The sequence below is a fragment of the Oryctolagus cuniculus genome, chromosome 19 (assembly GCF_964237555.1).
Source record: "Oryctolagus cuniculus chromosome 19, mOryCun1.1, whole genome shotgun sequence".
Lineage (NCBI taxonomy): Eukaryota > Metazoa > Chordata > Mammalia > Lagomorpha > Leporidae > Oryctolagus > Oryctolagus cuniculus.
The window spans coordinates 8972276-8988893 of NC_091450.1; the positions used below are offsets into that span (position 1 = coordinate 8972276).

A 16618-nucleotide genomic window follows, 5' to 3' on the forward strand; every position below is an offset into this window, starting at 1 on the left:
TTCCACATAGTTATCATATAAATTTAATCTTCAAAAATGAAATATTTCTCATTAGAGCTAAAATGTACAATTGAAATATTGAAACAATTATAAAAAGTTTACCTCTGAAATTCCCGAGTTGTTCAGTGAAATAACTTCTTTCAAGTTTTCAGTAGATTTCCCTTTTTCAAATGCCTGCACATAAGATAGAAACAAAACAAGTGCTAAGGTTTACAAAAAGAGGCAGGAGTTTCACATGGTGGTTAAGACTCTGCTTGGGAAACATGTATTCCATATTGGACTGCTTGACTTAATGCCCTGGCTCTGCTCCCAAATTTATCTTCCTGCTAATGCACACCCTGCACAGCAGCCATTGATGGATCAAGTACGTGGGTCCCTGCCAACCACATGAGAACACAAACTGAGTTCTAGTTTCCTACCACTGACCTGGCTGACCCATGGCTATCATAGGCATTTGAGGGGTGAATCCACAAACGAGAGCACTGTGCTAGTCTGCATCTCTATTTATAAAGTCAAATGGAGAAAGAATTAATTGAAGTGCTTTTTAATTCCATGACAACACCAGCTGAAACAGCTAAAAAGCTGAAATTGCAACCAAGCACATCCCACGGCTAACTCTATATGTTATGGGCATGTCATGGATCCAGATTGGGTCTAGAAGAAATGTCAAGAATATAATGAAATGAGGGGGAAAACACACTGAAGTAAGAATACTTTGTGGCATAAACAATCTTTCTGCTTAGGAAATAATGAGAGAAATGACTGAGAAGTCAAAAGCAAATAATGTAAAAATTTGTGCAAGTCAACCTGCTTGAATGAACTTTTCTTAATGGAACAGCTTTTCTTATTAGAATATTAATAAAGGAATAAAAATAACTCAGATTTCACTGATAATTTTTTTTACTGAGCATTAAGAGGGGTAGGGGCTGTTTAAGTTCATCTAAACAGTCCCTACCCCCTTAATATTCCTTAACTATTCACACATTTCCTAAATATCTTGCAGGACAGCAATGAATATTGTGATAATTGCCCAGACAGGAAATCAAACACACTTCTTGGATCCCTCAATTTAAGATGTTACTTCAGTATTTTTTACAATAACATTGAACATTTTTTCAGAAGAAAGTTCATCCCCCATACTCTTAAGACTTTTACTCTGTGAAAAGCAATAGAAAATGTACCAGCTGGATCACTAAATGGACAAAAAGGCTCAGAAGCCAAATTATGGTAAAATATAGGAGCCAAATTATACCACATCATGATTCTTAGCATTCTGATCTCTTCCAGACTGCAGGTTATATGTACCTTGTACGTGGTAGTTTTAGTGTTGTCACTTTTTTTTTGCATTATCCTTCAATACAGCATATTGCATCAGGAATATTTATTTCTTTTACTTGTTTTTATAATGGATTCCATAAAGGCAAAGGGTTATTACCTTAAGTTTAACTGATTCATCAGAGACCACCTTTTTTTGTCTTTTAGTCTCCTGAAGACGTTTTCTCGACTCAGTGATCTATATGTATATGTAATAAAGAATCAGAATACAAAAATGTTAATTAGAGGGCCACGTAACACCTATCCTCATGTATGATTCAGTACACAAGTGAACAGAGCAGCACTTTGCATGCAGGAGGCTGACTTCACATGTGAAGAGATTACAGATCTTATGAAGCAGGGCAGTGGATGAAAGAGGGTACAGTGGAATACCTGAACTAAACGTGGAAGTGACTCAAACTGAAACCATGAAAAATATGAAAATTGAAAGGACATTGATACCTTCTGTTCCAAAACAGAAATTTGTTGTACAAGTTCTGCATTTTCTTTCGTGACATTATTGATCTTCTCAGAAATTTGCTGCAAATTAACTAAGGGGAGATAAAAACTAAGGTTATAAAGAATAAAACAATATAGTTGAACTACCTCAATGTATTAGCAGAAATTACTTGTTATCTGGCATTATGGCCAGAAAATAACTTCCTAACTTCACTACTAAGCCTGAAGAAAGCAAACTTTACTTACAGTAATTTTAAAACCAATATAACTAGTAGGAAATAAGAACCAAATGTCAGTTATAATCCTATTTGAAATTATTGGAAACATGGGAAATACATGTTTTCATTGAAGTACTCTCATCAATGGAAGATGGCACTTCATTCTTAGAAAATTCCATTACTTGGCAGGCGCTGTGGCTCACTAGGCTAATCCTCCAACTGCGTTTCCGGCACCCTGGGTTCTAGTCCCGGTTGGAGCACCAGGTACTGGTCCCAGTTGCTCCTCTTCCAGTGCAGCTTTCTGTTGTGGCCTGGGAAGGCAGTGGAGGATGGCCAAAGTGCTTGGGCCCCTGCACCCACATGGGAGACTGGGAGGAAGCACCTGGCTCCTGGTTTCGGATCGGTGCAGTACACAGGCCATAGTGGCCATTTAGGGGGTGAACCAACAGAAGGAAGACCTTTATCTCTGTCTCTCTCTCTCACTGTCTAACTCTGCTTATCAATAAAAGAAGAAAAAAAAGAAAATTCCATTACTTCAAATAGTTTTGTCTTCACCAGAGAAGAAACAGAAATCAAACACCCTAGCTACTTACATTTCTATTCCCTAATTATGAAGGTAGATAATTATGTTCCTTCCTCAAATACCATCATTTGAAATTCCTATGAAAGCAGTGTTCAAAGTGTCAATTGATTGGCTACTCCAGGGCCTCCAAAGACTTCCTGCTGCCCTGAGGATTGTCTTTCACAAGAAGCAGAATGGAGGGCTCTGGAGAGATGGTTTTGAAGTATAGAATAATTTAATACAACCTGTTACCACTTAGTCTCTACGGGATCTGGATGAGCTCCCAACCCTCTCAGATAGGACTTTCCACTACCAAGATCAGAATGCTACTGCCTACCATAAAAGTGAACATTGTGCCCTGATGCACCCATCCTGTAAGGTGGATGGCTCACATAAACACCTAAAGGACTCCTCTGACAGTCTTTTAGTTCTCTCATCTGACCTCAGATGCATCCTTATTTTTGTTTTGTTATTTGCCCATGATATGAGCTCTGCTGCCCTGAATTCACCCTTTCAAACATGACAAGTGATAAATTCAGTATAAAAAATAAACACAGAGAGCCATTGCTGTGGTATAGCGGGTTGATTCTCCACCTGCTATGTCAGGAACCCATGTGGGTGCTGGTTCGTGTCCTGGGTGCTCTACCTCTTATCCAACTCCCTGCTAATAGCCTGGGGAAATGTTGCATGATGGCCCAAGTGCTTGAGCCCCTGTCACACATGTGGGAGACCAGGATAAAGCTTCTGGCTTCAACCTGGCCCAGCCCAGCCATTGCAGCCATTTGGAGAGTGAACCAGCAGATGGAATTCACTCCCTCTTGCTCTCTCAACTCTGCCTTTCAAATAAACTAAATAGATCTGTAAAAATAAAACATGTTGGGCCTACTATGTGTCTGGCAGCTTTGGCTCTCAATAGATAGCAACACTTATTTATTGCCCATAAAGCCTATATGAAATCCTTCTTCCACCTTATGCATCATTTCTGCTCTTTCTGCTCCGGCATTAAAGACTTTCCACATAAATATCCTGACACATTCTCCCCTCCCCCAGAAAACCAGATCTTTTCTAAGTCTTAAGCTTTTTGATAGGTTCACATTATATAATTTTTTTAAAAAAATATTAGCATCACTTGCTTTTTTTTTTTTTTTGACAGGCAGAGTGGACAGTGAGAGAGACAGAGAGAAAAGTCTTCCTTTGCTGTTGGTTCACCCTCCAATGGAGGCTGCCGTGGCCGGCGCACCACGCTGATCCAATGGCAGGAGCCAGGTGCTTCCTCCTAGTCTTCCATGGGGTGCAGGGCCCATGCACTTGGGCCATCCTCCACTGCACTCCCTGGCCACAGCAGAGAGCTGGCCTGGAAGAGGGGCAACTGGGACAGAATCCGGAGCCCAGAAAGGGACTAGAACCCGGTGTGCCGGCGCCACAAGGCGGAGGATTAGCCTAGTGAGCTGCGGCGCTGGCCAGCATCACTTGCTTCTTAAACATTTCTAGGCGAAGCTAAACTCATTTCAGTCTCCTATGCCCACTAATGCTTCTTCTTCCTGCATTTTTACAACAGATCACGAGTCCCTCTCCATTGTCATTTAGAAACCACTCCAGGAATACTAAAACCTTCAAGAAGTAATAAGCCAGGAAGTTATAAAAATTACTGTACTTAGAGCTAGTTTAATAAAAGCTCACATCTAATACCAGCACTGAGAAAAGTATTATAAAGAAAACAGAGGCTAAAATCTTACCTTGATAAACTGGCTGTTTTATCTAGGACAAGGAAGAAACAAAGTTAACCTTATTATAATAATATATACTAGGAAATACATGTTGTTCCTGATGAAAGTAAAAACACTAATCTAGTGAAATAACAGTCATTTAGCTTAAAGGACTTCTAAAAGATTAAAAACAATGAAAGAAGCCGGCGCCTTGGCTCAACAGGCTAATCCTCCACCTAGCGGCGCCAGCACACTGGGTTCTAGTCCCGGTCGGGGCGCTGGAGTCTGTCCCAGTTGCCCCTCTTCCAGGCCAGCTCTCTGCAATGGCCTGGGAGTGCAGTGGAGGATGGCCCAAGTGCTTGGGCCCTGCACCCATGGGAGACCAGGAGAAGCACCTGGCTCCTGCCTTCAGATCAGCGCGGTGCGCTGGCCGCAGCGCGCCGGCCGCGGCGGCCATTGGAGGGTGAACCAACAGCAAAGGAAGACCTTTCTCTCTGTCTCTCTCTCTCTCTCATTGTCCACTCTGCCTGTCAAAAAAAAAAAAAAAAGGAAGATATTTCCTACTTCATTGTGATCTTTCATTAAACCATTTCTGATAGGGTAGAAAAGTAAACAGTTATTTTTGACCAAAAACACCTATTTCCATTTTATTAAAGGAAAACTAATCTATTTAATTTTTATCCTAGAAATGGCAAAATTCATAATTAGAATGCAAATACATTATTTAATTTGTTTGGGGGGAAACCCAATATCTATAATGAAATCTTAAACAAGAAAAGCCTCTATGAAAACAGAATAAATTCTAAAACATTTATACTGCAGTACACTTTTTTGATTCACTAGAAACACCTTACAAATTTTAAAATACAGTTGGATGGGGGCTGGCACTGTGGTGCATTGGGTTAAAGCCCTGGCCTGAAGTGCTGGCATTCCATATTGGTGCCAGTTCGAGTCCTGGGTGTTCCTCTTCTGATCCAGCTCCCTGTTATGACCTGGGAGCACAGTAGAAGATGGCCCAAGCCCTTGCCATCAGTCTCTGCCACTTTCAGTACCTGTAAACTGTAATGCCAGCTAAACTTCTACCAAGATACCCATAAAATCTCTCACAAAGGACCTGTTTAAATCAGTTCCTTTCACTCAATGTAATGTCGTGATTTTAGTAAAGAATTAGAAGGCATATTAAAAGACAAAAAAAAATCAGTTTGATTTGAGAAGGCAAGCATTAGAATCACACTCTGATAAATTACCCTTCCAAAATGGACACAGACTTTCTAAGAAAAACATTAAAGATCTCTCTCTTTCTTTCTTTTTTTTTTTTTTTTGACAGGCAGAGTGGACAGTGAGAGAGAGAGACAGAGAGAAAGGTCTTCCTTTGCCATTGGTTGGTTCATCCTCCAATGGCCGCCGCCGCTGGCATGCCGCGGCCGGCGCACCACGCTGATCCGACGGCAGGAGCCAGGTACTTATCCTGGTCTCCCATGGGGTGCAGGGCCCAAGCACTTGGGCCATCCTCCACTGCCTTCCCGGGCCACAGCAGAGAGCTGGCCTGGAGGAGGGGCAACCGGGACAGAATCTGGTGCCCTGACTGGGACTAGAACCCGGAGTGCCGGCACCGCAAGGCGGAGGATTAGCCCAGTGAGCCGTGGCACCGGCCAGAACTCTCTCTTTCATAAGCCACACTACAAAGATTTTAAAAGAGGCTCTTCAGACAGAAGGAAGCGAATAAATGTCAGCTACTTGGATCTACATAGTGCAAGAGCAATAGGCAAAGGAGTAAGTGAGGGCAAAGTTGTTATCTTACTGATTGGTTTCTCAGACAACACTTTGCTTAATATAACTGAACAAAGTAGTAATAGCAATACATATGGTGATTATAGCTTATGGATTATAGCAATGTTGTAAGAAATGGGACGGAGTTTGTGGAGTCACCTTTTACGACATAAATTTCATTTCCTGTGAATTGGATTACTTTTTAATATGTGTATTTCCAATTCAGGGAGAACCACTTTCAAAAAAGACAACAAAAAAGATAAGTTCAAGTATAATTGGTGTGCTAAACACAATGAAATAAAACTTGCAAGATTCTAAGTTAGGCCCTGAAAAGGCATATAAAGAGTGTAAGGCAAAAGGGGACAATGAATAAAAAACAGCCATAAAGGTGATAGATGTTAAACCAATTATATCATTAATAATTTTAAATGCTAATAAAGTAAATACACTAATTAAAAGACAGTGACTGTAGAGTGGATTAAAAAATAATTCCCAGTTAATGAATGTATACCAGGAGCCCATTTTCAAATCCAAGCTATAAATGCATTAAAAGTGGGTTAGAGAAAAATGTACAGTTAAAACTAATCAAAAGAAAGCTGGAGTAGCTATTTCAGTTTCACACAAAACAAGCACAATGCAAGGAGCATTCAAGGATCACATGGTATTACAATAATGATAAAGGATCCATTTTTCAAGAAGACATGACAACCCTTAATGTATAAATACCTAACAACAGAGCTTCAATATTCATGAGGCAAAACTGCACTGCAACTAGAAATAGATGAATTCACCCCACTCCTCCCTCAGTCACTGGCAGATCCAGCAGGAAGAAAGTCAGTAAAGATTCAGAATAACTGAACAGCACTGATAATCTGCTGAATCAGTCCACACTACAGAATAATTCAGCCAGCAAAATGGAATACACTCACGCGGGCTCACACAGCACATTTACTCCATTCACTCAAGACATAAGTTCACTTTACCAAATGGAAAGGAGTAGGAATCATAGAATGTTTGCTCTCAGGACAGTGAAAGTAAGCTAGAAATCAATCAGAGAATTTGAAAACTTCAAAGCATTTGGAGATTACATCACACACTTCAAAAGAACACATGGGTCAATCTTTCCAGACTTTTAAAAAATGTGTCAATCCAAATTATAATGAAAACAACCTTATTAAAATTTGTGGGTTATGGGGAAAACAATGAATGGAGGAGGACTGATTTTACCAGGTGCAAATGCAATTACTATACAAATTCCTCCTTATTTATCATATAAAACACTCCTAGTATACTCACAACAAGAACAGTTGTCCAGAAGAAAATGGCAAATGCCGAAATAGCCACGACTGTAGCAATAATGATAAGCTTCCGAAAAATCCCCCAAAAATCAGTACTGAGCTGAAAATGGTCAGGAAAGTTCTGAGATAGCTGCAATAAAACATTGGAAACAGTGAGAAGACACAGACATTGACTGTATTTCAGTTGCTAAGAACCCTAGGTCAGCCTGCAAGGAGTAATCATGTCCCTCAACTGACTCAAGGGGATTTCCTTGCTTCTAGATAGACTGGGGTCCTGGTGTCTGGCACAATGGCTAAGACCCCACTGGTGATGCATGTATCCCACATCAGAGTGCCTGGGTTTGAGTCCTGGCTTTACTTCCATTCTATCTTCCTGATAATGTGCCCCCTGGGAGTTAGCAGATGACAGCTCAAGGATGTATATGGGTGTCTACTGTACAGGTGGAAAAACTGGACTGAATTCCAGGCTCCTGGCCTTGGGCTTGGCTCATCCTTGGCTATTGTAAAAACTGGGAGAGTGACCCAGCAGGTGAGGTGGAGAACATCTGTCCTTGTCTCTTTGCACCTTTAAAATACAAATAAAAATTAATGAATTAAAGTTTAAAAATAAGCATAACTTGCCAGCCTCAAGTTGCTTGGGTGGTTGGTAGAGTTGTTAGATATCTGTGTGGGTGCCTTTGAGCACAGAGTATCCTGGTTCATTGTGGGCCCTGTACTCTCCTTTGTCTAATACTGGGCGAGAGTTCCTCTCTACCACATCTTCTCTTGTATTGATGATTTCTTTTAAATACCAGTACCCATCAAAACGTGAGTGAAAAGCTTATAAGGAGAAAATCAAATTTTAATGCTTAAATAAAATCAAAAGTGGCAAGAACAATGGTAGCACCAAAACACAAGAATTTTTAACAGTCTTCATATAAATTCTATTGATCCACTATGTGAATTAAGACAAATGTTTCAGCTGAGTAAGTTAACACTTTTATTTACAACTTTTCTACATAGGTTGCTTTGGATTTAACTGTGTATTTGTTGAAATTTGGCACCTTAACCCTAAACAATTCCTATAGAATGGTGAATTAAACAGAGATGTTCATTCAGTAGAAATAACTCAGATGAGTCGGGAATGGAAACAAATGAATTACTGATCCATACTGCAACATGAATTCTCTCAGACATATTGTCCTGAGCAGAATCAGGTGATACAAAATAGTCCATATGGCACGCATGCATCTATTTATATGAAATTCTAGAAGAAATGTAATATGTTTTAATCTAAATTGATATAAACATTAACATTATAATAATTTATATGTCGCCGGCACCGTGGCTCACTAGGCTAATCCTCCGCCTTGCGGCGCTGGCACACCGGGTTCTAGTCCCGGTCGGGGCGCCAGATTCTGTCCCGGTTGCCCCTCCTCCAGGCCAGCTCTCTGCTGTGGCCAGGGAGTGCAGTGGAGGATGGCCCAAGTGCTTGGGCCCTGCACCCATGGGAGACCAGGATAAGTACCTGGCTCCTGCCATCGGATCAGTGCGGTGCACCAGCCGCAGCGCGCCGGCCGTGGCGGCCATTGGAGGGTGAACCAATGGCAAAGGAAGACCTTTCTCTCCCTCTCTCTCTCACTGTACACTCTGCCTGTCAAAATATCTATGTATATATGTGTGTATATATATATATATATATGTGTATATATGCCATTGGAGGGTGAACCAACGGCAAAAAGGAAGACCTTTCTCCCTGTCTCTCTCACTGTTCACTCTGACTGTCAAAAAAGAAAAAAAAAGAATGGAGTCCTGTCTTTTGCAACAAAATGGATCCAATTGGAAACCATTGTGCTTAGTGACATAAGCCAATCTCAATAAAGACAAATATTATATGTTTTCTAAGATATATGGCAGTTAATATAGAATACCAAAAAATCTATAGGAATGAAATGCCCATTTTGGACTATTATTGTCATATGTAGCTCCTGTTTATACTCCTGTTGAACTGCAGTCTTCCTAATTTTTACTTGTGAATATTAGTGGTGAATTAAGTTTTTGAATATAGTTTGGATTAAAATGATGGCTTTGCAAAAACTGATGAGAGGGGAGAGTTGGAAGGGGATTGGGGGAGGAGCAGGGCAGTGAGGAAGTGTGATTGTCTTCTTGGAACTGTACCTAGGAAAAACAGAAAATCTCTTCTCTTAATAATTAAGAGGTTTAGAACTAGGGTAAGCAAATTCGTCAACTTTAAATGATAAATGAAAAATGAGAATCGTTTGAGAGTTTTCCATTTCTATGCATCCTTCAATTTCTAATTTCTTCCTATTCCCCTTCTCTTTTGAATGATTTGGATTTTTTATGAGCTCATAAAAGCAGGATGCAGATACTTATTTTCACATCTCGTGTCTGTCTCTGGGCTCCCTTCAAATAGAGTCCCTAGGGACAGCCTCCAAGAGCTGAGGAAAGGAACAATTCAAAAGTTAACAAAAGTCAACAAAGCAGATAATCCACAGCAGAAGTGACAGTTCACGTGCAACAATCTAGTACTAATACCACCCACTCAGTACCACTGTTTCAAGGCTGCCTGGTGTCAACACACATGAGTCTTATCTCAGTGACACTGCTACATGTGTGATGGTACCAAAGGAGCAGCAGCTGAGGATCTCCCACAGATCCTGCAGGAACCAGGCTAACAATCATGACTCCTAAGAAATCAGTTTTCCTGTGTTATTTTCACCACTACAACATGTAATCCAGTGGCTTCTAGCATATCCACACATCCTCTTTTGATACTATGAGGTTACTGTTTCCAGGATTCCACCCTGTCAGGCTTTCCTGCTGTTGATCAAGCAGAAGTTGATGCCACAGGTGTGGCAGAGGTTTGTCAGCCTGGCCACGACACCTGTGATGTCTAACTTTCATCTAACTTCATCTTTGGAAAGGACTGGATGGCTGTGCAAGAGCCAGTGAAATGGTGTTATCTAAACCACAGTGGGACACAGCCAATAGAAGGAAAGAGACCAAAGTGAATCTGGTGTTTACTCACATTCTGTGCTGTGTGACTGGGCAACCCCAGCACAGGGAGCCAGAAGACCCACCTCCATACCTTCATGCCTGGGTCCTCTCAGTGCACTGAGTTACCAGGAGTGAGAGACTAGGGTGGGGGGTAGAGGAGAAGGGTGTGACTTAGGGCGGGGCAAGGACTGAGCTCACAATTGGCTTGCCAACAGGGCAGGGCAGTGATTGGCTATCCATTAGGTGGGGGATGGGGTGTGGCAGTAATAGGTCACAATTAGGTTGGGGATGAGGAGCAGTGTGGCAGGAAGAGGAGAGCAGGGTGAAGAGTGTCAGGGTCAAAGTAGGGTTTGGGAGCAGGGTTCAGAGGTCAGTGGGAGATGATCCACAGACCAGTTGGGCACACATAAGGATGGGAGTCTCAGGAGCAAGTAGGGATGGCACAAACCAGGACTCTGGGTCTCTGTTCGCCTCTTTGGTGGTCACCTCTCCCACCTGGGATGTTCACACTCTCCTGACCAATTCCCTGCCATGTAACCCCACCTGATGTGTAGAACAACCCTGCCCGGCTGAGCCAGCACAAGGAAACAAACCAAGAACAGAACCTCTGCAAACTTCTTTCTACTTCTGACTCTGGTTCTTCCTGTAGCTCCTCAGTGGCCCCCTTCTGGGTAGATCCTTTCTGTTGGAACTCCTCGTGTTTCCCACAGTCACTGATGGGGGCAAAATATACTAAATAACTGATCACAGTACTTCAGGTAGAACCTAACATACAAGCATGGTGAGAGGTTTCATAAGTCTCTCTCATGAATGGATTTAAAGAGTAAATAAAACATTAGTAAAAAGTATAAGGCCTTAGCAGCAAATCATCTTAACTCTAACTTTCTAACTTTATAGAAACTCAAACGAAGGTGGATATGTCACTTTTCTATGTCATACAATAGCTTGGGCTTTAAATTTGAATTACAGTGGGTGGTGGTGGAAAACCAATCTGTCATGATTGACCTTTCAGATATCTCCAAGGGGACTGTGCATTTTAAGAGAGAAAATTCATCAGATTTCCACGTGGGTGATCAATGATATCCACAGCCCTGGAGAACATAACTAAGGATGGGAGGCTGGGGTGGCCCTGGACATAGACGTTGTCTATGGAATGTTTCTTTAACTCGGCAAACCAGTAAAGGCTCTGCTTATGTTCTGCGATAGTCCCTGCCTTCTTTGTTCTTTGCCTGCACACATGCAGATGTGATGCCACATCCATTTATCCCTGTGACTTCCCTTCATTCCTCAGGCTGCCAGGACCCAGTGAAATAGGAGAGTTTTGTGACTCTGATGCTCCTTATTTGATATCAGGTGGAGAAGCGCCTATCCCTTCCTCTACTCTGGTTCAGCATTCATTGGTGTTGCTTGCATCCATCAGACTGATATATTTGTACACGTGAACTTGTGCTCTGCCCTTCAATATGGATGTAGGACTATCCTCTTCTTTCCTAGGATTCACCTATGTGCCTGAGCCCCATGGGTATCCCCTCAGTACCATTCATGGGCACCAGTCACCCCCTACACTCTCGTGGGCTCTTAGGCCTCATCCAGCACCTCCACCTCCAATGTCTAGTATGATGATCTTCACTGAGGGAACTGACTTGTAAACTATATCGATCTTTTCTCTCATTGTAAATCATTACAAAAATGTCCCAGATGGTACTGCAGGGATTTACAATACAAGGGTGAGGTTGTCTGGGGCCCTGTAACTTGGATTGATATTCTGATGACATACAGTGGGCTACATCACCACCCCAACAGCAGGTGACAGCAGGTGTCCATTTAGATGAGGAAAGAGATGGCCTACAAAAGCAAAAATGCAAATGTGACATGGGAGAGGGGTAATGTGCCTGGCTCTGGAAGGGGTAAGATCTGTCCCTGACTTTGAGGAATGAGAACCTTACAACAGGGGAGCAACACAAAGCACGCAGTACAGAGCTGGTGATCACAACAGAGGCACCAGTGATGGGCATAAGAGTACAAAGGCGAGAATGGAGCTCCTGGGTGTAAGTTGGGGGGGTGGATAGGAGGAGGAAGTGTAGAACTTTATTGCCTATGTATTAATAAACATTTTATATTATCTGTCCTTATGAAAATTAAAAAACAGCAAATAGTAATAGTCATTACTATAGAAAAATTATTTCTTTAGCTTGTGGAGTTTTTCTTTAAAGATGTTGAACTTTCCAACTGTATTAAATCATTCTTGCAATCCATTTATCAAATATGACCTGAACACATAGTAGTAGTAGTATCATGATCTAGGCATTCCAAAACCTTGCAAAATTCAGAGCTGACACAGTTAGTGACTGACTTGCCCCACTGACATCACTTTGGGTTTCTGGGTGTATGATGTGGGCTGCCTGCCTTGAGGTGCAGAGGACTAGTAAATGGAAAGAAAAAATTGCCAGCTCTGGTATGCATGGCACCTACCTTGCTGCTGAACACCTCATACAGGAGGGCTGTGCTTTCTCCTGTGATTGGTATGGAATGTTAGTCAGCTTTTCATTACTTTAACATACAAGAGAGGAGCTACTCAGGAAAGAAAATGCTTATTTTTGCTTACAGCTCGGAGATCCTTAGTTGAATATCGGACAGCCACATAGACTAGCTCTGGTGAGGCTGGCGATGGTGAAGCCTGTGTGGAGGGATGATCCCATGGTGAGCCTGGAAACACAGCGAGAGACACAGCAAGCATGCCAAGGTTAAACAACCAATCTTCGCATGAGAACCACTCTCTGAGGGCAAGCCTGCAAGACCTAAAGTCTCCTCCAGCAGATTCACCTAACAAAAGCCATAATTAGAACAAGTATCTACTTTAAATTGATCAATTGTCAACATAAGACTCTGGAGTTTAAATGAGCTGGGGGAGCAAGTCATATCCAATCCATAATAGAGAGGTTACCGTTTATTAAAGGTCAATGATAGTCTTCCACCATTCAAAAGACACAGTAAAAACATGTGCAAAGATAGGCAGAGAAACACAAGTTAAGGGGGATCCCAGAAGTAGCATGAAAAACATATGGCAATATGGCCTATGAAATAGGAAACATGTCAGTGCAGGTGTTCAGACACCTCAGCAGTCATCTGAACAATATAAAACAAAATTTAATCCTCACTTCAATGTGAATAGTAAAGTTATAAATGATGGCCATGGTTTAATATTGAAAGTGAAATCATGGGTATTTCTCCATGGATAATGGAAACCTCAGTTGATGTTTTAGGGATGAGGCCAGGAAACTTTGCTGACTGGGTGTCAATTCAAGTGGATTAGCAATGCACCTTTTCTCATAAATCATTTCATCTGTAACTCACTCATTCAAATAAATAAAATAAATCTTAAAAAATCAGAAGTGAGAACAGAAATACTGGTATTAATCTTCATTTATTCTTCATAGATTTCATGCTAATGTTGGAAGACTATTGGGAATTGCAACAAACTTTTAGCTTATATGTGCTATGGGCATGATCAGGGTAGAGCATCTAAACTGGTATGTCTCTGTGGCCTGTCATCAACAGCAATGCAGCATACCCAGGGCTGGAGGCTTTCAGGATTCCAACTCTGCTCAGCTGGAGATAACGGGAAAATCAGGAAGGACCAAGAAAGAAACTGCTGTTAGGCAGTTAAATACTTTAAAACCTTGTTTGGAAGTTGTACTCACATGTTTCTTACTCAAGTTATTGAAATCACATATACACAAATGTGGGTATTTCAAAAAGTTGATAGAAAATTGAGGTAAAAGTTTGTTTTGTTGCAAAAACTGTTTGAGATGGTAATTCACAATAATTCATGTAAAATGTGTAGTACAGTGGTAGACCTGTGGCCTGCCAGTTAAGACACCAGTTGGAACACCCACATTCCATTTCAGAGTATCAGGTTTTGCGTTACAGCTCCTCTCTGCTTTTTTTTTAACTATTTATTTTGAAAGCCAGAGTTGAGAGAGACAATGAAGCCAGAAACTAGCAATGTCTGGGCCCCACGTCAGCAGCAGGGGTCCCAACACTTGAGCCTGCTTCCTCTGCTTATTCCAGACCATTCTCAGGCAGCTGGATGGTAAGTGGAGTCGCCAGGACACAAACCATGGCCCATATAGGATGCTGCATCACAGGCGGCAGCTTTAACACCACGTCACAACACTGCCCCTTCCCCAGCTCCTCTCAATTCCAGCTTCCTACTAACGTGCATCCTGGTATGTCACAGGTGATGGCACAAGTATTTGGGTCCCTGTAACCCAAATGGGAGACCGTGATTGAGTTCCTAGCTCCTGGCTTCAGTGTGGCCCAATCCTAGCCATTGAGGGCATTTGGAGTAAGAACCAGTGGAGGAGCTGGGGGCGCTCTCTTTCTCAAATAAATAAAGTTCAAAATTAAGAATTAAACAAAGACAATATTTATCCAGTAGGACTGTTAACAAAAGATTGATTCTGTTAAAATTATTTTCCTAACTCAATTAAAATCTAATCCCACTAAAGAATCCTCCGATTTGGCAAAGTAATTAACAATTCATCTTAAATAATGTAAACACTACCAAAAGAACACTAAAAAGAGGAGTAAGGAGGCAGAAACTTGATACTGTAACGGACATCAAAATGCTGTACATTTTATTGATAAAAGGTAGTGGTTCTGTTTCAGGAAGCAGACAGTAACACTCAAAAACAGAACTTAGGGACTTCGGATAAAATAAAGTGACCTTTAACCTAATGCCAAAAGATGAACTGTTGGGTACAGAGAGTCTCTGAAAAGCTGTTTTCAAAAGAAGCTCTTAAATATTACACTATGCTCCAAAAGTCGTCATGGACTAAAGATTCACTTAGGGAAAATCGCAAGAAGTGAAAGTCAGAAAACCTTAAAGGTAACCCTGAGCCAAAGAGCAAACAACACGAGGTGTGCATAAGTGGGGTTGTGTGTTTTCTGCAAGATGCGCATTGAGTTCTCACAGACTTTCACATAATGACATATACCGCCACCATGCAGGAACTCATGAAAACAGCCTTTTGTTGTGGACCCCCTAAATTTCAAGGGATACTGGCTGGGACCCAGAAGGATGTAGAAGGGGTCATAAACCAGGGGCAAGGAGCGTCTTCCTGAAAATGAGGCCTTCATCGTGGTGAAGTTTCCACCACTGGAGTCCCAGGTGAGTGCAGAGATGGCTTGTGCACAGCGATGAGTCTTTCTTTTGCAAAACGTCCCTAACACTCAGGCACGTATCGTCAATTTTACAGGCAAAATAATCGCTGTTTGGGAACCCCTGGAGCTTGCACATGCGCAGCGAACCGGCCGCCCCCCCACCTCCGCCGCACGCCCCCGCCCCCACCCTCTCCACACACGCATTCCCTGGCTGTTTGGCCACTGTTATCCGCCCAGAGCCAGGGCTCCAGAGCCGCCGGCAGGGACGATGAAGAGGATTTTCACCTTGGCGGGTAGGAGGAGCCGGCGGCTCTTGGGCTTCTCCGTTGACACCTCTGAGGATTCCGGGAATCAATCGCGGCTGGCCTATCATCCGCGCCACAGGGTCCGCGAGAAGATTTGGCTGGGAGAAAATGACAGGGACCAGAAGAGGTAAGGGGACGGCGAGCTGGCAGTGACGGGAGAAGCCCGCACCTCCCGGGGCCCTCCTGTCACCGCGATGCAGGGTCGCCACCTGTGCTGACACCGCAGCGCCTGGGACAGGGAACCCGAGCGCCTCGGCCGGCTTCTGAGAAGCTGCAACAGAGCCGAAACTTCAGCTGCTTCTCCTCTACTCACAGTTCTCCTCACAGACTGCTGTATTGGCCACTTAAAGTGACATCATCAACCAAACTCGACAAAGCTTAGTGTACACGTTACACACACACACGCACTGCTGTATGCATTATAGAAAAGTGGAAATGAGAAAAACAATTTCCATAATATATCAGTTTCTGGGCTGAAATTGTTTGAGTGGAATTCAGTATCCCCCCCCCTTTTTTTGGACAGGCAGAGTGGACAGTGAGAGACACAGAGAGAAAGGTCTTCCTTTGCCGTTGGTTCACCCTCCAATGGCCACCGCGGCCGGCGCACCGCGCTGATCCGATGGCAGGAGCCAGGAGCCAGGTGCTTCTCCTGGTCTCCCATGGGGTGCAGGGCCCAAGCACTTGGGCCATCCTCCATCTACTGCCTTACCGGGCCACAGCAGAGAGCTGGCCTGGAAGAGGAGCAACCGGGACAGAATCCAGCACCCCGACCGGGACTAGAACCTGGTGTGCCGGCACTGTTAGGCAGAGGATTAGCCTAGTG

The 16618-nt window shown here is 42.7% G+C and overlaps 2 protein-coding genes across 3 annotated transcripts in view; one reads left to right on the forward strand and one right to left on the reverse strand.

The window, feature by feature from the left end:
- The window catches only part of LOC138847136 (ankyrin repeat domain-containing protein 26-like), a 271305-nt gene that overhangs the window by 202940 nt on the left and 51747 nt on the right, over window positions 1–16618 (forward strand). The window lies entirely within an intron of this gene.
- Window positions 1–16618, reverse strand: part of LOC127486342 (transport and Golgi organization protein 1 homolog) — a 91651-nt gene that overhangs the window by 8655 nt on the left and 66378 nt on the right. For both annotated transcript variants that reach the window (XM_070064928.1, XM_070064927.1), the window contains exons 2-7: window positions 12930–13030; window positions 7326–7457; window positions 4290–4311; window positions 1777–1865; window positions 1436–1513; window positions 103–174 (exon numbers count right to left, since the gene is read on the reverse strand). In XM_070064928.1, coding sequence (XP_069921029.1) covers window positions 103–174; window positions 1436–1513; window positions 1777–1865; window positions 4290–4311; window positions 7326–7457; window positions 12930–13030 — 494 coding nt within the window. The remainder of the gene's footprint in view (window positions 1–102; window positions 175–1435; window positions 1514–1776; window positions 1866–4289; window positions 4312–7325; window positions 7458–12929; window positions 13031–16618) is intronic.